The following is a 23,340-nucleotide window of genomic DNA, read 5'->3' as shown; positions in this document are numbered from 1 at the left end:
GAGACAACCCTGTGTGTACATATGTCTGTTGACATCTCTGAATAATTTCTCATAAAATCTTTTTCAGAAAAATAACCATTCAACAGATTTTTCTTTTTTTATTTTACGACAACTTTATTCTTACTTCCAGTTGAGAATTCAAGTGAGACCGGCTCTGCTTCTTCAGGTCATTTTGGAGAAGAGTATGCAAGTCGTTATTGCTCAGACACTCAAGAATTTAACTAGTTTTATCAAAAACTGACACTCTGACATTCATTAGGTCATATCAAGCTCTCATACAAGAAACATTTATTCAATTAGAATGCATAAAGCCGTCTGATTACAGGGTTACAAATCCTTTCAGTCACACAAATGACTGCCTTAACCCTCATAAAGTCTTTATCTGGTGCTCAGATGCTGAATCCAAGCCTTAAAAAGGCAGCTCAAGAGATTAAAATGACAAGTATTAAAACTGTAACTGTGTTAAAGGACCTGTTTTGTTATTAGGATTTGAAAGAGATGAAGCCACAAAATCCATTAAGTCAGAGCAATCGAGCCACAACAGAATGAACTTCTGCAGGCGTTTAATTAAACATTAATCTGACATCTGACTCTGTCTGTCTGTTTTTAATCGCAACTCCTGTGATATAATCCTGAACCAGAGCTGGGATTAAGGTGACAGCTATTCTTCCGTCTCCTTTCAGTCTTAAACCATCATTTTATTCTGATTAATGGAACACAAATGAATATTAAAAAGGAAAAATGTTTCATATTTCTGACTATCTTTATAGTATAAACCCTGTCTATGTTTATATAGTCCATTTATACACAACAGTGTCATCTAAATCCCTAGAAAAAAGCTAATAAAGACAAAAATGAGGGAAAAATGGAGACCAACGGGAAGAAAAGAAGCAGCAGATTTAGTAAAACAGATGACAAGACTTTGAGTTGAGGTTAGACATAATGGTTTCTTTTGAAGAGGAAGACTCCGACTGTCCCAGGAGATGTTTAAGTCAACAAAGCTCATTGAGAAAATGTCACAAAGTAAAGAAAAGTGGAGGGAACAAAGCAAGAAAACAAAAGAAAATGTTTGTTTATAGCTGGAAGTCCTCAGCTCTGCTCTCCCTGTCATTTACTGGGTTTACTTCAAAGACGAAGGAAAAGAGAACAAGGATTTGTGTTGTTTCTTCACTGGTGGCTTCTCCATTTCCCACACTGAAGTGACTAACCTCTTAGTGCAGGGGTCTGCAATAGTACTGGCACAAACGATTACTTTAGTAGTCGAATAATCACAGGTTATTATTCCCGATTAGTCGACTAATCGGGTTATACGCAAAGTGGATGTAAAACACACATCTACAAACTAGATATATTCACACTAGCATTATATGTGATAATGCTAGTGTGAAGGTCGTAAGTGGAATTTGGCAGCTGAAGATGCTGAAATTGATAGTTAAAAACGCTGAAGCTGATAGCCAGCTAAAATATTAGTTAAATGCCAAATTAGCATAAAAAAAACGTAGAAAAGGCCGAAGTTAGCCAAAATAGCTAGCATGCAGCTGAAATATTAAAGTTAAAATTAGCCTAAAAACATTGAAAAAAATCCTAAATTAGCCAAAACAGCTAGCATGCAGCTGAAATATTTGAAAACAGCTTAAAAACAAAAAAAAGCTTATATTAGCCAAAACAGCTAGCATGTATAAGTGAACTATTAGCTAAACTCCAAAATAGCCTAAAAACTTAAATAAATGCCAAAATAGTCCCAAAAAAAAACAAATTTACTACACTCTGACTCCTTATACTAATCGAATATTAAATTAGTCTTTGACTATTTTAATAGTTGATTAATGGACTAATCGTGGCAGCCCTAGTCACCAACTTTTAACAGTGAAAGAGCCATTTTATTTTTCTTTTTATTGGGTCATTTTCCCCTCTCTTTATCCCCTTCAGCACTCAGTAGTCCTGCACTGCTGGGTTTTGTTATTTTAGTTTGTGGTTGGACTTTGGTAGTCTTAGTTTGTGGGCTTTGTTTATTTGTTTTCTTTAGGTAGTTTTAGTTAGGGGGAGCTGCTTACCCCGACGGTCAACATGGCTGGGTCAGAAGTCTCCCTGACTAACTTTATGTTTGACCAGGGAGCCACCATGGAGAGATAAAAGAGCCACGTGTGGATCTGGAGTCGCAGGTTGCAGATGGATGGCAGAGCACGCTTGCCTCCACTTCCTTGTGAGAAGGAAGATGTTTTCTCCTTCAGACAGCAATAGTACAGCTAATCGCTTTGATCAAAGAAAGGACAAAAGTGTTCAAGTTTCAGTGCAGGGAATAAAGAACAAGAGTCCCTTTGGATATGTGTGTGTTCCAGTAATCTCTGCTCACGCCTCACTGAGCTCTTGCTGATAGCACACTAAATCAAACCGCTCTGCAATGCTGGAAAAACTTCCATGCCTTTTGCCCTCACCATCTCCCTCCCTTCAGCCTCTTCTCCTTCTAAACACTTGTCATCCTTCGCTTCCCTCTTCTCTCCAGCCGATTTATCTGCTCATTCCCTCTCAGTGGCTTCCTCCTTTCATTCGCCTTATCTCACCCTGCCCTGCAGCCGCAGCCTCCCCATGACAGCGCTGCTGACACAATGCCAGCTCAGCAGCCGCAGGGTCTGGTGAACACACCTTCTCCTGCACACAAAGCCCGCATGGACGGCACAGAGGTTCACACAGTTTCTTCAGGCTCAGCTGAAAGAAAGAATTAGCCTTTTCTGCATGTGTGTTTGTGTAAACAAGAGCAGGTCAGATTAGATCTGATAAAACTTTTTGCCACCAGAAAGAGGAATTCACAAATACCTGCTGAGAGGAGGGGGTTTTCTGTGACAGTTGACAGTAAACATCAGTGTTCACAGAAGAAATGACTAACAATTTCTGTGCTATTTTGAAAATAGTTTGCCCTAAAAACCACAAAATTAGAATGAATGTTGGCTATTAAATAGGCCAGACAGCTTAAGCTTACATCCAAATCAAAGTGGGAATTTGGGAAGCAGAGCTGGAAGCAGGAGATAATGAAGCTTCCATGAAGGGATTTGGGAAATCTGTGGAAGAATATGATTGGAAATGTTCTCAAACATAGAGCTGTGTGCACTAGAAGACAAGCAACACACTTGGATTTAAATCACAGTTGGTGAAAAATGAAACTAAACGAAAATGAAGTCAGATGCAGACATTCGTTCTGTGGAGCTCTTCCTTACTTTGACACTTGAGGGCTTGAGCTGTGATCTGATTGCTGCAGGCGTCACACCAGTCCTGCTTCACGGGCTTGGTCTCGAACCGGTGCCCTTCGCCCCTCTCCGTCCTCACCCGGGGGTCCATCTCCTGCGGGAAGATGGACCAGGCCTCCCTACGGTGCGGCTCAGTGCGGGCCAGCTTCACGACCCCCGTCCTGCCCCGCGTGAGCCGCTCCAGCGGCAGACCGCGGCTCGGATGCTCGCAGTCTCCGTTCCGACAGTTCCGCCTCTGCTGCGGCGAGTCGCGGTGCCGGTGAGACCGTCTGTGCTTCGGCATGGCGCCGGTGCCGGGCTCCTTCAGCGAGTCCCTCCTGTGGTTTGAGGCGGCTTTCACGTCGGTGTGGACTCGTGTCCCGGCGGTGACCCCGTCGCTGCTCCGCTCCGGGCTACGTGGCGCATCTCTGACAGCCGGAGTCCCGCACCTCTCCCCGGGCATCCTTCGTCCTCCAGCCGTCGGCGGGCTCAGAGTCCGGGGCTCCTCCTGGGTGTCGCCGCCGCCGTTCATGTACACCATCTTCTCCCAGGAAGATTTCCTCGGGAAGCCGCCTTTGCTTTTGCTGCTGGAGAGCTTCAGGTACAGGATTTGCGTGTCCGAGTCCAGCCTGTGCGGACCGGGCTGCTGCCCCACCAAACTCACGGACGCCATTATCCCACCGCCGCGCTCTAACGGTCGTGTGCGGCTCGTGCCCTGACTGTAAACTCAACCCGCGCGGGGATAAACGTGTTGGCGTGACGTAGCAGATCAACAGCTTTAAATGTCACGTGCGCGTTCCTTCAGAGAGACGGGCGCGCGCTTTATTCTGCGGCTTCAAAAGATTGTCCAAAAAGTAACAAGAAAATAAGGAAAATCACTCCAATGTTGAACAATCTTTTTAATGTTCATGTTTTTAACATGTTTTATATATATATATATATATATATATATATATATATATATATATGAGAGCTGGACAGAGTGAGTGAGAAGTCATCCACAGAAGATTACTTACTTCCAGTTCCAACTAAATGAAGTCAACTCTGTTGATATTTTTCCACAATTTTTCCGCCATGTTGGAACCAGACGTCCTCAGTAAGCCATTAACACTCTCTCCAATCAGAAGTGAGCATGATTGAAGGCCACATCCCTTCCACTCAATGTGGGTTCAGGAAAATAGGCCATCCACTATTACAGATGCTTTTGATTGCTGAGTTTATAACTGGAACACTTGCACTACAGCAAAATATCCTGAAAAAAATCAAGAACATGTTAAAAAGATGTATAAGAGCAAGAATGGTTGTTCTGGCAAATAAAATGACTGAGTAATAGCTGTTTATTTCTCTATAGAAGTCTGGGATTTCGACTTTCTTGGACCTGCAAGTACTTCCTTTTTGGAATGCAACGATAACTTAGTCCAGTTCTCATATACAGTCAGTGAGTGGGCCAGTCAGTGAGTGGGCCACCAGTTCCCTGCTCCGAGCTCTCTGTAACGGAGCGGGGTGGGGTTCCATGGCATTGACAGCCCCGCTACTACTGAGCTACTGCCGCTCTGCAGAAACTGTCCTCAAAAATTACACAGGTTTTCTGGTTTTGGATAAATATGGCATAATTATGTATGGGGATGTTTTCAAAATTGATAAAAAGATGATCGAACTAGTTCTTTATACTGTAAATTACTTGTACCTCTATGTGTCTTTCTGCTGTCCATGAAGGCCCAAAGTCCCATTCATCTGTTCACACAAATAATCATGGCGGCTCCAATGAAGTGAACAAAGAAACTAAAAATCTAATGCTGTCTTTATGAGATGCTAAGCAAATATAAGTAGAATTTCTTTATATAACTTCAAGTAGATGATGCCACTGAACCTTATAGGTAAATATCATTAAATTAGGGTTTTTGTTTATGTAAATGCGTATTTATGTTCATTTAAAATGTAGACTGGATTTAATAGTTATGTAAAGATAATTTTTATTTTCCTTGTTTAATGTACTTGATTTATTTTTGTTGATTTAGTAATAGGAGCAGTTTAACTCTTCATTTATTAACAGTTATAATTTAATTTTGTATTGTTTTGGTGTTATGTATTGTTATTAAATGAAAATAAATTCATAATTTTATTTTTAGATTGACCTAAATATTTATCGTAAGGCAAAGTGTGTACGTGTGCACCAAATTCTGTCTTGATGTGGAGCCATACAATCATCTAAAACAAATCCCACTTGTTTGTTTCAGTGTGAAAAATATCAAACTTTCCACTTCGCCAAGAGCGCGTCATATGAGCAGCAACAAAACCACAAGCAGCTGAAAAAGTCCACCAGGACGCCCACACCACCTGCACACTCAGACTTCTACTTTCACTACTCTTTAGGAGAACAATTTACTTTTTACACTTTTATTTTTGTTCAGAAAAACAGTTTACTTTCCTAAAATATAATTTTTTTTCAATAAATCTCTGATTTCATATGGTTCCCAGTTTGATTGACATTTGCTCAATTTTATTTTCATATTAAATTGGAAAAAAAGAGGCAGAAATTCACTTTTATTTTTTTCATGCATGAATAACCTCATATTTACAGTATATATCATTCACCAAACAACAAATAACCACGCGGGATTTCCCCTGAACAGAGAAGACCACACAGTCGAGGGTAATTCTGAAATGTGTCAGCCCCGTATAACCTGAAAACCAAAACATTAAGGGTTTCCCAGACTTCTCGTTTCTGTATTTTACAGAAGATCCCAAAACCATAAAAAAAACTGCACAAAAAGCAGTTTTAAGTTCTCAAACTGTCTTTAATTCAACATAGAATAACTGACACATGGGTGAAAGACACTAAAGTTTGAATATTGGTATCTCAATATCATTGACATCACTCAGGGATGCTGTAACAGGAACGCAATATTGATGATCACAAGAAAATAAAAACACATTTTTGCTGATATTTCTGTATAAGAGCTGCCCAGATTAGTCGACTAATCGACTACTAAAATAGTCGATTAGTCGTTACTTTATATTATATGGAGTCAGAGTGTAGTGAAGTTGAAAGTTTTATTGGCATTATACTAGCTTTTTGGACTACTTTGTTATTTATTAAGGTTTTTTAGGGTACTTTGGAGTTTAGCTAAAATTTCAGCTACATAACGGCTATTTTGGCTAATTTAAGATTTTTTTAAAGATATTTTGGAGTTAAGCTAATATTTTAGGTACATGCCGGTTATTTTGGCTAATTTAAGCTTTTTTTGTTTTTTAGTCTATTTTGGAGTTTAGCTAATATTTCAGCTATTTTGGCTAATTTAGGCCTTTTTTTAAGATATTTTGGACTTTAGCTAATATTTCAGCTACATGCTGGCTATTTTGGCTAATTTAAGCTTTTTTTGTTTTGTTTTTTATGCTATTTTGGAGCTAATATTTCAGATACATGCTAGCTTTTTTGGCTAACTTTGGCTTTTTTCAGTTTTTTGGGCTAATTTGGCATTTAATTCATATTTTAGCTGGCTTTCAGCTTCAGTGATTTCAGCTATCTTCACTAGCATCTAAAACAGCCAAATTCAGCTTACAGCATTCACACTAGCATTTTCGCAGGTAATGCTATATATCTAGTTTTTAGTTAGCTTAAAGCTAATGATGGTTAAGATGTGTGCTTTACATCCACTTTGAGCATGACCAGATTAGTTGACTAATCGGAAAAAATAATCAGTAATTAGTCGACTATTAGAATAATCGTTTGTGGCAGCACTGCTGTGTATTGATCACAGAAAGGATTCAAATCAGTCTAGAAGTTTACAGTAGGACACACACACACAGAAGAAAATGCTCTAAAAAAGTAGATATTTTGCTTTCTTAAGTGCATTTTATGAGTAGAAAACAGGAAACACACCGAATGAAATACTCAGCAGCTGAGTGGTCATTGGTTTTGTTTCATGCTCACTCTCCATCATTCCAAAAGCCTATTAAAAATACAATAACACTTAAGGCATTAATGAGGCTTCTATTGAACTGCTGTACTCAGTCAGCACAAACGGACCGGATAAAAGTCCATTTGTGGCTCAACATCCGTCTTTCTGTGCAAGCAAGATTCCTTTTTCTTTTTTTAATTGCAATTAATATTCTGAAACCGATTACGCCCAAGTCCCTGAAGGGAAATGCAGGTCGTCTGTTGTGAGATGATCCTCTCTGTCACAAAGTGGAAGGTCGGGCTGGACTCGCCTCCTGTCCAGCGGAGTTCACCACGCCGAGGCTGCACGTTCAGAGGAACACAATCAACGTCGTGCAGCAGAAGATGGAGAGCAAATTGAATAGGAAGTTGTTTGAGCAAATGACCTTTCAATGACGGTGTTGTTACACTGTAGTTCTCTCACCAGCAGCTCCATTTCCTCCCTCAGATGGTGCATCCTACAAATGAACGTTAGTTATCATCAGAAATTACACGGAAATTTCCACAACCTCCAGTGTTTATGTTCTTTGACTTACTGTAATTTTTTTAATCATCAGCATGATCAGCGTCATTCCAGTAGATGGTGAAGGAGAAAAGCGGCGTGAGCTCACGCCGCTTTTCTCCTTCACCATCTACTGGAATGACGCTGATCATGTTAACAATTAAAAAGTTACAGGATCTTAAAGATTTTGTGTTTCAACATCCACAGAGCTATCATAATCAGACAGAAGGGAAATTGGGGCGGGGCTACTCAGCTCAGGACTAAAAGCCACGCCCCCTCAGAGGAGATTTTGGAAACAGACGCTTCAGATCAACATGAAAAATGGCTTTTTAAGACATTTAAGTTGTGGGATTGTGGTTAAAAATGTCATAATCATTATTAAAACACTACCTACAATATTTTTTCTTTTATAAAAATAAAAAAATAGTCGTAGGGGGACTTTAAATTACACTTTAACCTCCCACAGCTCCAGAGAAACAGGCCTCTGAAGTGCTGATCTTCAGGGGGATTAGTGACTTCAGGGTTACTAAAAACCAGAATTCGATTTGATGCACACCTGGAAATCATCTGGTCCTTTTCTCTGGGCGTGATTCCTTGCTGCTGTTCTTCTCTCTGACACGGCAGGGTGGAAAGGATGTTGTCTATAATCTGGAGAAAACAGACCAAGAATAAGTTTATACTGAAAACCACCACAAAACGATGCAAGAACAAAACATAACATAACGAATTACATGAAGGTTTGCAGTTAAAAACATTAAAAAAATCAGATAAACCTTATTATAATGCTGCTCATTCATTTCCAAATCTGTCAGCAATCCTGTCGATAAAGAGCTGAAGGCCAGAAGTCGGTTCTCCATCTCCTGTAAAGCACTGCAAGTGCAAGCAGAGGCCCATCAAGGTAACAGTAAGATTTTTATGTATGAGATTCCACAGCTGAAAAGATTAAAAGGCAGAGTGGTTGAGATAAAAATACAGTTTTCATTCAATCATCGGGCTGTGGAATATTTTTTAAATATTATGATTCGTTGGTCATTTTTAAAAGTGTCCTAAAAATATGAATCTGATTAAAAAAGACAATAAGTTAAAACTTTGACCTAAAAACCAAATAGTTTTCTTCAAGTTTGGCATCTAAAGTTAAACTCATTTATAGGGATGACCTTAATTCAAATTTATTATTGATTAAAAAAATGATAAATTTAATGTTAAACATGATAGTTACAGTATTTGCTCCTGTTATCTGAAATTTCCTATAAGTACGTATTCTAAGAACAGCTACATTTACAGAGTAAAGTTTGCTCAGAGGTTAAATGTCACGGCGGCGTGTGATTTTGTTTGCATTGCAGTGTCATAGCAGGAGGTCACAGCACGTAAACCCCAGCTACTTCATTAAACAGAAATATTATGTCAACGACAGCCCACATTTTCACACGTACACCACGCGCAGGCGGACTGCAGAAGAGCTTTTATCCCATGCTTGTTTCAGTACATTTACAATTTATTTTGCTTTAAACATGAATTAAAAAAATAGAATAAATTACTTTAGGGTTAAGTCCAGATTAACTTTTAGTTAAAGACTTTTTAAGGTATTAAAACCAAAATAATTTTACATATATGGTAGTAAAACAAAAAAAATGTTTCTAATTATTAATTAATCGCAATTAACTAACTACAGTCATTTTACCTTCTTTTTTTAACTAAAAAAAATGTGTGAATCTCATTTTTGCGTTGGACAGTTGCTTCTAAGTCCGTTCATGTTGGATAATGCACACCAGGAAGGGCATTATCCTGCTCTTATACAGAAGTCATTTACAAAAGATAATAAATGTTAAATAAACTATTCAAACTTTCAATCCTGTTATATTTTTAAGTCTAAAGCCGTTTCCCCAAAAAGTGGACTATTTCAAACAAGGTGTGTCGGGTTGTCATGGTAACAGCTACTTCCTCACTCTACTCTTTCCTCTATGAGGACAGTGATCGTCATGGGAAGTTAAACAAAGAATCATTTCACAGAGAAAGTTCACCTCTTAGTACCTTTTTTTCCCAGATGATGACGGAAAAGTTTGTTTTAAAGAAGCAAAGTCCAAAGAGTGAATTGTTCATTTCCTCCAGTGTCACCTCCTCGAGGTTCTCTACCATTAATGTGTTTTTAGCCCTTGAGGCTTGGTTAGTTCCAGCTATGAAAAAAAAATGCTTATGTTTCTGCTTTTAAGTATATGCTAAATTAATTTTGGAGCCAAAATGGTTTGATGGATATTTACATCAAAAGAAGGCTGTTTGGGCAAGCAAAGCATGAGAAAAGGCTCAGATGAAGGGTCTGCTCTGACCTGCTCCACGTCTTGGTTGAGCCCAGCAGCTCTTTATACCTCTGAACACATTCCTCTCTGAAGAGAGATTTCACTCGCTTTATGTGAGACGACAGGTGGAACCTGAGAGAGGAGAGAGAAAAAACGGATTAGGCCAAAGCTCAGAGTCTTCCCAGGCGGACAAACATCTGCAGAAACACACAAACCAGTCACTAGACTCACTTCTCAAACTTGTGTATTTGCTCATCGTTGTAGGCCAGCTCTGGGGTTCAGAAAAACAGAAACTAGTTAGGTCAAAATAAAAACAAAGAATTAGTCAATGTATAATTGGTCTAAGATATATTTAGACATCGTTACAACAGAGATATTCTCATTTCAAAGACTTGATGGGAGAAACTAAGGACTTTCAGGGATTAAGATTAAAACATGCGTCCATACATTTATTTATTTGCTGAACCCACTGAATCCCTTTCGGGGTCGTGGGTCGCCGGGCGAGACACACTTTGGACTGGTAGCCGGTCTATCACGGTTGAATATGCTCAACAACACAAACTTTATACAAATATTCAGAGACCTACAGTGGTCCTTCGCCATAACAGTCTTGCTGTTTCACAAGTTTTTTTCAGTGCATTGTGTTTTTAAACCTTAACCTTAGTTTATTTTCTGATCCTGAAGGAAGTTTTATTTGGGAAAACTGCTGGATTCTGTTCATAACATCCATCTTGGTCATGAGACTTAAAGCGGCTAGCTGCATAGCTCAAAGCTAACAAAAAACCACACAATAAAACGTATCTGGAAAGTTTCTTCAGGGAGAAACGAGTCAATGAGAAAGCCGAAGAAGAGCCTTTGACTTCAAAGAACAATAAAGCTGATTTTTACAGATAAAACTGTGAGTCTTTCTCGACATACAGAAAGATTGAGATTCTCATGTAGCAGAAGCAACTCTGTCTAAAACGTGGCCACAGACTCTCGACTGTTTCACAAACTAAGATGATAAAGTTGGAGACACGTTTGTACTTAGAAAATACCAGTTTTGCAACAGTTGTGTCATTTATTTTGCGTTATTTATCCATAATACTTTAAAAGAGGGATGTAGCTGAAGCTAGCGTCCGGTTGTTAGCTTCCAAGTTTGACGTTAAATCTAATTCTTTTACAAAGAATGAACTATCTATCAAATAAAGTTGCTGTTTGGTGGAAACTTGCAAAAAGGAACATTTGAGAATTTTCCCACAGAAAGGCTGAATTAGGTAGATTCCGAAACTTCAGAATAGAAAATTTCTCTTTGTGTTGAAAAAAATACCAAATAAATGAGGATTTATATAAAGACAAAATATGATCAATCTGTTTACCCTGAAAGATAATCGGATTGAGTGTTAAAATGTCATTCATGGAGAAAATAAATCGTGAAATGACTTCAAATCAACAAATTTGTTTCATCAAATCTTCATCATCTGTATAAAAGATATTTATATTTTTAGACTTTTTAACAAAAAAAATCTTGTAGTAGCATTTTACTTTGAAAATAGATTTTCAGAAACCAGAAGCTTAAAAAGTCCCTGTTGGACCGGTCCATGAATACTGTTGAATTTAAATCTGTTTGTTATTTATTTTTATACAAATGTTTGAATTTTGAGAGTTTAAAAAAGATTTTAAAAAGTGTGAAAATCAAGTATATATCGAGGGGTTTTTACAACCTTCAAACATCTATAATCCAATTTTCAGGACGACTGTATTGACAAAACAACGAGGTAAAGTCACTTACTGCCGATCAGCCGGTCTTTTCGGTAATGCTGATGAATCGCTACAATCTTCTGCAGCAGCATCTCCATCTTCTGGCAGCTGCAGCACACAGAGATTCATGGTAAACCCGCCAGAACTGCCTCCTCACACTAAAAGCGTGAATTCCTGCGCTGTACCTCTTGTCTGCAGCCAGAGTCTCTGTTAGCTTGGCTTGCTCGATCAGCAGATGGTCCAGCTGGATCTGGCAGTCTTTAATACCAGCGGTGTACAAAGGGAGGCGCTCATGGACCTGTGAAAACAACAGCCAGCGACTGTCATACAAAGGTGGCGTAAATCAGTAAATTACTGGTCTTGGTGTGAACTGCGGTGGATGCTCCTACAAACCAGATTAGGTAATCTTGTTATGAAAACAACAGGATTAGAGCTGCAGGACACTGAGCTGTGATCTGGGTTTGAAGGAGGGAAAATGCAACTAAGGTGGGGGATTACAGGGCAACAATACACGCCAAAAAACTTTCTGGAGCCTTGGTTGTGGAAAACCACCCAAAAACACATCCAGCTACGCAGAATTTTGAGTCTTCTTCCGTTAGGGAAGCAATGTTGATCAAACAAATCATTCACTCCAATCATCTTTTGATCTAGAGTATTTTCTGCATCATATTTAAGGTCTTTTTCAAATGAATATTTTTTTCATCTGGTCCTGATTTCCAAGAATTTGAATAAAAAATACTCAGAAATACAATCAGTAGGTTAATTTTCTTTATATATGTTCTCCATCATCAGAGAAATGCCACAAGTACATGATAAGAAACTCCCAAAAAAGATACACTGTATCTCTACATTTGTGTGCAAGCATTGACAGTGAACTGAGCTTTCCAAGGTGATGTTACTCCAAAACTAACAATAGGCTCAATCTGAAGGGTTTTTCTGCCAAATGGACAAAATATTTCTAAAAACCTGAAAGCAAATTCCTTTTCCTTGTTGAATCTGTACATTTATTTAAGTTACTTTTGTTTATTATAGGATTCAATTGAAAGTATACTCAGCTGCCACTTTCTACAACACTGCATAAATACCATACAAAACCAACTTTTTTGAGCTTTTAAGTGTATTGTAATGTTAGTTCCTCATAAAAAGCAAACCCAAAGCAGTATTTCATACATCTCTGAGCATAAAACCTGCGCTCCCAATCCACAAAAACAAACAGGTCCTCACAATGTCATGTAGACAAGTGAGAAGAACGTGTCCAGGAAGAGTCTGGGCTGTAAGCTCCGCCCCCAGCCTAACACAAACATCCCAATTTTTTTTCTAATGGTGATCGGCTAAATGCTTTTATTTTTTTATGCACAAAATGCACATCAGTCTTTGCAAAAGTTTGGATGTTGTTTGTTTTCGTGAACAAAATGCAGATCCACTGCCGAGGGAGGCTCTAGTATGACGTCATGAAATGGGCGGCACCTACAAGGAGCGAAAGGCGGAGCCTCACAGACTGAAGCATCTTACTTCAGACTAGGAAAAAAGCTCGCGAAAACAACTCATATTTCATTCTTTAGTGTCCCAAAGGTAATATAATATAATATTTGATATATATAAAACGTGGGCCTCAGATTCTTTGAGCAATGTGGAATTGAGCCTTTCAAGCATTTTGCTGAAAGCAGAATTTGTTGGAGTTGAAGCATCTGTTTATTAAAAACACCCAGACAGCAGGGTTTCAGTGTTTTCTGTAATCTGTGTTCACTCCAGAATGGAAAGTGAGAAAACAAAGAGGCGGTTCATGTTGGATACTCACCAGCTGCAGCTTCTGACTGCTATCAGCTGAGACGTGGTTCTCAAAGGAATACGGAGCTCTTGAAAGAACAACATGGGAGAAGACAACTGCTTGATTCCAAGCATTTAAAGTGTAAAACGGTGAATTAATGTTTGCCATAAAACAGTAAATAAACATACATTTTGAGAATCCTGTGCTGTGCATTAAAACATGACTGTAGTCGGAGGGTGATCATTGAAATACTGTGTAAGGCCTCGCTGCAATCACCTCGCAGCTTCATCCTGACGGAGGTCGAGGAGGCGTGGAGGGAAAGAGGAAAAGAGAAGAATGAGAACACAGACACTTCAGTCATCTTAGAGGAGTAATTCACGTCTCACATGTAGGTGTAGTATCCCTGCAGCAGCAGCTGTCTGTGTGTGTGAAGCAGGTTCACGATCCTCAGGTACTGGTGGACTACCCCGACTATTATCTAAAGACACAAAAGGGTTAAAGAGTCAAATGAAACAAGAATTTTGGATGAAGCAGATTGAAAGCATTAGGATTACCTTAGAGAAATTATAATCTGCCAAAACGTCAAACCTGGATGGTATGACGGGAGTCTCTGCTGCAAAGATAAGAGAACAGTTTGATTACATTTTTGTCTGAAATATGTTTTAACTTAGATATATATATATTTTTTTTTAGAGAAAACCTAAACATAACATGACAGCTAAAACACTAAACTGTTGCAAGAGCTTAAAAACGCTGATTGGAGCGGGTCTTTATGTGAAAATGCTCCACATTCCTTCATACTGGATGTCAGAAGGCAAACATTAAGAGAAAAGAGTCAGCTAAACCCTGAAGTGTCTTTGCTTACGCTCTCTGAAGAACAGGCTGGTGCTGGCTTCAGCCGAGCTGCTGAGAAGGATCAGAGGCTGGGAAGGTGACGTACACGGAAGGTTGACCACCTTCATGTTTTCTTCCAAGGGAAGGTCATGGCCCAGGTACATCAGGTGTTGTTGTTGTATGCTGATGCCAGTCTGTGATGCTACTTCTTCAAAGAAGACCAACACTCTGTGTAGGAACATTTTGGAGAGGAGTTAAACTACGTTCATCCTGCCTTCGCTCAGGGGCAGCCTTGGGCATGGGCAGCTGTCTAGGGTGCCATCTGCTGGAGGGGGCACCAAATAGGAATGATTTTTTTCTTTTTAACAGTTCAACACACCACTAATTTCATGTAAAAATGTTAAAAAGGAAATAATTAATAATGAATAAACAATTCAAAAGTATGGAGGAGAAATTAGAAAATTATAAAAAGAAAATAAGAAGCCCCTCCCTGCTGGTCCAGTGTGAACACCGTGGGCTAAATGAGCTTTCAAGAACCTGCGTTTAGCGCGTCACATGACTACTGAGTTTGTAGCTTTACAAACTTTATTCTGCATCCCATAAGTCCTTTATACACAAGCAGAGTCAGAAATAAATAAAATAAATTAAATCTGTCTGTCACAGACTGGGAATTAGTGATGAATACAACTTTTAAATGTATTTTATCGACAAATGTAACTAAATAAACTTTATTATTATCGAGCACTTTGTTTAAATTCAAGGCTGTACATAATCAGAAGCTAAGTGTGTGCAAAGATTCATGTTAATTAAGATTCTTTTAGACGTGGTGGACACTAGAGGTATTCATGTGTTAAAACATTTTTTTTGTAATTTTATTTAAAGACGTTCATGGCCAAACTTCTCTCTGTTTGCTGCTGAAGTTTATTTAAGACTTCTTTGTAAAATAAAATGATTAAATGAGAGTATGCTTAAACATATGAAACAGATATTGAAGGTTTTAGTTTTTTGATGAATAAGTCTTTCTTTCAGCTTCCTTTATTTCAAATCTGCAGTTTTTTAGACAATGTTTAGTGGAATATCACTTGAATTTCAACTCACAAGTTCACACTTGAATTTAATTCAAGTAATTATTGAATATAGGTTTATTTCCAAAATTAATTTAAATACAGTTTGTTTGGTGATGCAGCTCAAGTCATAAATGTCTCACTTCCTCTGGCTGGTTATAAAAGGGATTTCGTGATGACTCTTGTTTCAAAAGTCAGAGTTTAAACCACATATCAACTAAAGTACAAAAAATATTGAAACATTTTTCAGGATTTACTATTTATTTATTTGTTATCTATTCTTTGTTCAACAAAACTCTCGCTTGGGTTGATTCTTGCCATTCAGAATCCAGTGAGAACATGAGTCCAGTTTGTTTTGATCAAATTTAAAATCAACACAGGTGGAACTTTATGAATGAAATCAAGATTTCTCAGTAATTAAACCAAATATAGTTTTTCTATCAATTTTAATATGTGGATTTAATGATTTGAAATTGTATATATATGAATTTGATAAACCCTTTTTTTAATCAGTTTTTTTTTATCCATCTATAACTTTTAGTAAGAGAGTCAAATCTTAGTAAGATCCTAACATGGGTAAATTCCTCCGCTGCTGTTTGATATGATCAGATGTGTGAAAGCACAAATGAACCCAGTGAATGTTAGTAAATGACATCTAAAGAACAGCTTCCAAATGTCTGGAAAGGATCAGCGACGGACTGATGAAGGCCTGAGCAGACGTACGTCTTGTAATGGTGCATGTAAATACTGTGAGCCGTCGCCTGCTGCAATGAGAAGAGGTGGACTGGCTGTCGCTGCAGAATATCTGTGGTGGCCGTGAAGAACTGGTCAAAGCCCCAACATCTCTCCTGATCTGCCTCCATAATACCTGCAAGGATTGGAACCAGCAGCACCTTCAGACCCCTGTGGACAAAGAGACAGGAGAATGAGCAGCGAGGACAAACACTTCTTAAAGAAGGGCTGATGTTCGTCTTACATGGAGAGCTGGCAGCTGGGAGGTAAATGGTAACCCCACTCGATCGGCCCGCCTTCCACCCGCTGTACACCCGCTATCGCCTGAGTCGGCTTTTCTGTAGTGATCTTGTGCCTACAGAAAAACAAAGATGTTCAGAAGCTGGAGCTCACACTCACAGCTATCAGAACCGTCTCGGGTGTTGGCTCACATGACGGGCTTGTTCTTTCGGGGTCCTTCAAACGGGGTGAAGGGGAGACTCCCGGTGGCGGAGTGGTACAAAGTCACACCGATGCTCCACAAGTCCACGTTCACGCCGTAGGACTTCTGGTGATGCTTTCGAAGCACAGCTCGCTCATACATGTCTGGATGCTGCGCAACACGACAAAAGAACGTTTTCAAACAATACTTACAAAATTACACTGAAACTTTTGTGTTACCCTCAGAAGAAACTATGGGCTTCCAAAAATCAATACTAAAGAAAAAACCGTGTAGTTGAAAATATTTCAAAAGTTGTACTGCATAATGAATTTACTTTTTTTATTTTCATTGCTTAAAATAAACAATTGAATCTAATCTAATAATATAAACTGGCATAATCTTCTTTTATATCCATTATTATTCTTTACTGTTTTTACTCAATGCATTTTTCGTTATTTCACAATTTATAATGCTTGAAATAAACCAATTAAATCAAATAAAAACACATTTGTACGGAGCCCCTAAAGGGACATCGGTAAAAAAAAATTAAAGTGTAAAAAAAAACAAAAAAACAATTACTATCTGGTGGGCACCAATTACTATCTGGTGGGCACGAGATAGTAATTGGTGCGTACCAGTTAGTAAGTGGTGCGGACCAGTTAGTATTTTTTTTTTTTTAACTTTCATTTTTTTTTCCGATGTCCCTTTAGGGGCTCCGTATGGAGGGGAGCTCCAGATCAAGTAATGAACCTTGTGTTTGGTCTGTATTCAGAGTGGCGTCTACCAGAGATTCTCTGCCAAACCAAAGCTTGAAAACAAAACTGCATGACTAAAGATCTCTTCGGTCATTGGCCATTGACCAAATAAGCCTAGGTAAGCCAAAACAGCTAGCATCTAGCTGAAATGTTAGCTTAACTCCAAAAATAATAAAAAAAAAAAATGAAAAAAGCCTAAATTAGCCAAAATAGCTAGCGTGTAGCTGAAATAGTAGTTTAAATCCAAAATAGAATAAAAAACTAAAAATAAGCCTAGGTTAGCTAAAATAGTTAGCATGCAGCTGAAATCTTAGCTAAACTCCAAATTATCCTAAAAAAACCATAATAAAGCCAAAATAGTCCAAAAAGTTAGCATAATGCCATCAAAACTTTCAACTTTACTCCATATAATCATATATTACAACTAATCTACCATTAAATTAGTAGTCGACTATTTTAATAGTTGATTAGTCGTTGATTAGTCGGCCAATCGTGGCAGCCCTACTATAACTACATTTAAAAACTAGTTTTTTTTGTAATGGTCTTCGTACCAGGTATTCTTCAGTTCCATAAATAGACACAAACTTCTCGTCGTCCTCCAGTTCTCTTGCTGCTCCGAAGTCTGTCAGTTTGTAAACAGATTTCCCGTCTTCTCCGACCTGCCGCATGATATTCCCCGGCTTTATGTCCCGATGGACCACCCCGTTTTCTCTCAGGTGGTTCATCCCCTGAACTGTGATGAACACATGGAGTTATACGTCAGCAACAGACATGAAACACGTCCAACGTGATCACTCCCACCTATGCACTGAAGGACGGTGAGGAACTCGGTCTCAGGAAGCCCAAAGGCGTTCTCTGGCTCCTCCAGGAGGTTGAGCAGACTTCCCCCGGAGCAGAATTCCATTACCAGAACTTTATGCTTAGTAGGCAACTGTAAAGAAGAGTTTTTGCTGAGCCTCCCACCTTTAGATCTTGTTGTTTGTGCTTCCTCTTCCTGGTGGCCTTACCTCCTCCACAGCAAACAGCCTGACGATGTTGCTGTGGTTGAGCTTCCTGAGCATCTCAAACTCCCTCATTTGGACGTCATGGGGGCGGTTGTAGCTCAGCACGTTGAACACTTTGACGGCTACCAGCTCGCCCGACCTCTATGCACACACAAATTTCCCCATCAGCACGATAGCATCTCCTGAGCGCGTCAACGGCTGAAGCCCACATCACCGTAACCACAGTCCTGTCTCTCTGATCTCTGACGTTATTGCTTTGCAAAACAATACATGTCGAAACCTTCATAAAAAACAGAAAATTTTGCATTTGCAGCAAAAATCCAAACCTTTGGTTCATCAATGAAGAAGCTAAAATATGTCTTGAGAAACTGAGTCACAAAAGCTTTCAAGTAAACTGCTAAGAGATAAATTAGCAGCAGGAATACAAAACAAATCTCTTGCATTAATTGCTGCAAAAAGGGTTACTAGTAAATGCTACATTAGCTTAAAAAATTGTATATTCTTTATATTTTATGAAAAATGTTTGACTAAATACAACAATGAAAGGATTAAATTTGGAAAACAAGGATTAAATACATCTGATATCAAATATATCTAAAATTTATAGGAAAAAGCCCAGCCAACCAGTCAGAATCAATAAAGAAAATATATTTTTCCGCTGCTTATCGCCTTGAGGGAGTAATACATACAATAAATGTTTTTAATAGTATCTTTTCTTTATGTGCTCTATTGTTTTGGTCAAGAAGGCAGTTAGAGGGTTAAGTTAAAAACTTCATTGAATAGAAATACGACTGCCACCTCCTAATTACTAATTCCTCTGCGGCTACCAGCCGAATTTCCTGAACATTCTGCATTAAGGTCACTGTGCTGTGACATTTTAGGATATGTGACTGTAGTTCTACGAAGCATGTTTTAGGACTGTGGGAGGAAATCGGAGTGTCCTGAATAAAACCTATAGAGGAAACATGCAAAGTTCACACAGTAAAGTCCCAGCTGGGATTTGAACCTGTATTTTGATCACGACTTCTGGTTCCAACTCTGTTTACATCCTGTAAAGCCCGGCTACGGTGGCCATTTTGGTCCAGTTGTTCTGCTCCTCAGAACTAACTGGTATTCCGATTGGAAACAAACCGAGATCACATCGATAGAATAGATCTGAGAGCGGTTCCTGGTCCAGGGTCTACTTGGCTGTATTCAGACTGAAAATTTGTTCTGGATTATCAGAGGAAATGAACTCTGGTTCACTTTAAGAGAACCAAATGTGTCCAATCTGAATAAACCCTTAGATTTTTTTGAATACAAGTGAAGATCAAATTTAAGATCCTGAAAAACAACCCCACATCATAATTCTCCCACCACCAAAGATCACAAGAATAAAAAGATTTCAAATACTAAGGGACAAATGTAAATTTAAAAATAATTAAATAAATAAAAAATATATTTTTTTAATAAAAAAATATTTATAATTATTTTTTTATCATTTAAACTTTATATAACATTTTTATAATATTTTTTTAATTTTAAAAAAATTACATTTTAAATAATTTCGTCAAACGATAGCTGTTTTTAGCTAATTTAGGATTTTTTATTTTTTATTTTTTTAGGGTAATTTGGTGTCTAGCTAATATATCAGCAGCATGCTAGCTGTTTTGGCTAACTTAGGCTTTTTTGTTTTCAGGCTAGTTTGGAGTTTAGCTAATATTTCAGCTACATGCTAGCTGTTTTGGCAAATTTAGAATTTCTTCAGTTTTTTAGGTTATTTTGGAGTTTAGCTAATATTTCAGCAGCATGCTAACTATTTTTACGCCTTTTTTAAATTTTAGGCTAATTTGCCATTTAACTAATATTTTAGCTGGGTATCAGCTTCAGCGTTTTCAGCTATCAATTTCATCACCTTCAGCCATCGTCACTAACATCTTCAGCGGCCAAATTCAGCTTACAACATTCACACTGAATATATATATATATAGTTTTCAGATAGTTTAAAGCTAATGATGGTTATTATGTGTGTTTTACACCCAGTTTATGCATGACCCGATTAGTCGAGTAATCAGAAAACAAATAATCTGTGATTAGTCGACTACTAAAATAATCGTTTGTGGCAGTACTATTTTTGATCAATAGAAAACAAGCCCAAATGTTACTGTTTAAAGTTGCAGACCCCTGACACATCTCAGAAACCATAAATTCCAGTAATTAAGACTCAAAAGTACAGGTGAGGATGTCCTCAAAGAACTGAAAAAGTTCAGTGGGATGTTTCCAGAGGAGCATCTGGAGGGGTTTTCTAAAGCATCAGGAGAAAGTCCACCTTGTTTCGAGCCTTGAAGACGCTGGCAGTGGCTCCCTGACCGAGGACATCTTGTACAGACCACAGGTAGTTTGTTGTACTGGTAGTCATCACAGAAGCACTGGGAAGGAAGAAAGAAGAAAGAAACCGGAAATAACACAAACCCCATGAACAACAGCTAGAGGAAGCTCACGCGGACACTTTAAAACTGTTTAGTGACTCACCTGCTACCTGACAGGTGAACGACAGATTACTATTGTTAGTATATGTTTATAACAATAGACTAGGTGACCTCAAAGTCTAAAGCTTTAGGTGTATAACTCATTAAACGTATGTTCTTAATCAGATAAACAGAGTTCTCACCTGGTTGCGGGTTTTGTTGTGAGTTTACAGCGTTCAACCCGTCCGGACTCAATATACATGCGGAAACCAACAAGTCCGCCTACCGCACACAAACAAACGAGTCTGTAGGAAGCAGCCCCGCGTGAGTGCGTGCGTGCGTGCACCAGTCCGGCAGCCTTTGAGCAACACGAGGATCGAACCCAGCACGTTCCTGACGTCCGTTACCTCCCAGCATCTAAATACCACACAGGTTTTTTCAAAGACATCGTTTGTCCGGCTGTTAGACAGCGATTGCGGAAGTGTGGGAGGATTTTACATTTACGGGACATAGGCGGAGTGATAGAGGAATTTCCGACTTTTTTTCGCAGACTTTAAACGCGTCACAAGGGAAAAAATGTCTTGGGAGTCAAAACCATAGACATCTATCTATGTCTATGGTCAAATCTAGTTCACTGAGTTGAGTTTTTGAGCACATTAAGGCATCAGTTAATCACCAATGCTCATATCCTCTGAGTATTTTACCAAGTTTTTATTAAACATTTTAAAAAATATTTACAACTAAATCAACAACAAAAACATTAGGATTTACATATAGCCAATAAAGATAACCCAATATGTCCAGAAAATAATACTAACACCCCTAGTAGGTGGATATACATTTATTTAATCAATCAATAATCCAAGCTTTTTTTGCATGCACCATTTGAACCCTAAAAACAGAGGTCGGTAACCTAAGACTTTAGGATTTTTACCTGTCCTTAGTGGCTCTCTGGCTAAAGAAAACTAAACTTTTAAAAGTTACTATATTCCTACATCCCTGCTGACATTATGCCAATTCAAGAGGCCTCATGCTCCACTATTACTCTCCTGTGTAAAATACACAGATTTTAAATATAATCGAAACTTTAGCAATTGTTTCCTCTGATTGCTCCTTTTAGTGCTTAAAGCACATATTTTATGTTGCACAACAATGTTTATTGACCTTACCCTAAAGGGAGATGAAAAGAAAATGCATTTGTGTATTTTTGAATACTATTATTATTAAATCATGAAGCAAAAACAAGGTTAACAGCAGTAGTAAGTAGGGAGAAGCATGACGGCATATAGTAGACTAAGAAACAAGAGAAAATGCCATTGGGTGGGACGATGCTATGGGGAAAAGGAAGTATTTTATTTTGAAAGGAAGTGATATGACCCTATGTCAAAACAATTTGTTTTTTCTTTGTAAATCCCTGGTTGTATTCATGCATAAAAAGAAATATAATTTATTTCAAAATAGTTAAAAACGACTTTGCGGCTCCTACTTGGTCATGAGTAGTAAGAAACAGGCCCACATTGCTCTTTTGGCATGAAGGGTTGCAACTTACGACTGCCTTAAAATGAAAACATTATATGCAGATGAATGATTCAGTATTATTTATTTATTTTTTTGTAATTGAATACTTTTCATTTCTACACAGGGAGAAGAATCCATTTACTTTTTTTTCTTCTGGAGTATAAGTCGCCCCAGAGTATAAGTAACAAGAGCAAAAAATGTAAATACATAAATATAATAATGCTAATGTTTTGTCTGCATAAGAAAAATATAAAAGTTTAATTGGAAAACAATCAGATTCTCTTCCATGTTTGTTTGGGGGGACACTTTCTCTGCCACAGTGAGCAGCAAATACTTATACTCAGATGTAGCGCCATCTAGTGGTTGTTAGAGGAAACAACTGCTAAAGGACAACTGGTGTTTACTGGGAAAATAACAGATATATGAGCCTATTTATGTCTAGAAATAATAAAAAAATAAATAAATAAATAAGTCGCTCCTGAGTATAAATTGCACCCTTGACTAAACTTTGAAAAAAAAATGCAACTTATACTCCGGAAAATACTGTAAATACATTTTTACCAAAAGTTCTGTATTTTTTTATTTGAAGATCAGATATAAAATAAAGGAGAAGTCTGTCTGGAAAAAAAATATTGTTAAATTTGGGTTCATATGAAATGTTTATATATTATAATTATTATTATTATCCCTCTCTCCTTCTCTACAAAACTGTGGACAAACTGAGAAGCAGCTGCAGCAGACTTCAGTAACCACGTTGTTCTAAGGAACGGTACAGAGAGTCTTCCATCAGACTATAACTCCGCTGTGACTGTCAGGTAAAAAATAAAATACCCCATCAATACATAATCTCAGGTGCTCTTCAAGCTTTCAGTTACATTAGCTGGGTATTTTATTTTATTTTATGTTTATTTGTCTGCTGCTATATAACTGTTTTTGGAATTACTTTAGATGAGGTACTGCAAAACTCTCAATATAATGTTGACACAGATAGTAAATATATGTTAAGCTCTTTCACAGTTTATTAGTGTGGCCTTTGTAGACAATGTTGTCACTTTAGATGTTGATAATTCTAACTAAGTATGATAATAACATTATTTGGC

General features: G+C 38.1%; 2 protein-coding genes across 3 annotated transcripts in view; both read right to left on the bottom strand.

Annotated features, from left to right (window-relative positions):
- Positions 1-4,010, bottom strand: part of rassf5 (Ras association domain family member 5) — a 29,085-nt gene extending 25,075 nt beyond the window's left edge. For both annotated transcript variants that reach the window (XM_024269477.2, XM_024269478.2), the window contains exon 1: positions 3,213-4,010. In XM_024269477.2, coding sequence (XP_024125245.1) covers positions 3,213-3,894 — 682 coding nt within the window. In that variant the 5' untranslated portion in view covers positions 3,895-4,010. The remainder of the gene's footprint in view (positions 1-3,212) is intronic.
- A 3,302-nt stretch (positions 4,011-7,312) lies between these two features.
- On the bottom strand, positions 7,313-21,046 carry ikbke (inhibitor of nuclear factor kappa B kinase subunit epsilon; the record flags this gene model as incomplete). Its single annotated transcript, XM_024271171.2, is given in 21 exon segments — positions 7,313-7,464; positions 7,548-7,619; positions 8,220-8,311; positions 8,437-8,533; positions 9,988-10,089; positions 10,189-10,228; positions 11,729-11,805; positions 11,883-11,995; positions 13,496-13,553; positions 13,654-13,755; positions 13,852-13,943; positions 14,020-14,078; positions 14,331-14,527; positions 16,087-16,266; positions 16,340-16,450; positions 16,527-16,687; positions 17,823-18,004; positions 18,073-18,202; positions 18,279-18,416; positions 20,584-20,683; positions 20,926-21,046. Coding segments are annotated over 21 exon segments (2,223 nt in total). The 3' UTR covers positions 7,313-7,403.
- Positions 21,047-23,340: the final 2,294 nt, after the last annotated feature.

This window comes from Oryzias melastigma, linkage group LG5, assembly GCF_002922805.2.
Source record: "Oryzias melastigma strain HK-1 linkage group LG5, ASM292280v2, whole genome shotgun sequence".
Lineage (NCBI taxonomy): Eukaryota > Metazoa > Chordata > Actinopteri > Beloniformes > Adrianichthyidae > Oryzias > Oryzias melastigma.
This window is presented reverse-complemented; position numbering and strand designations above follow the sequence as displayed.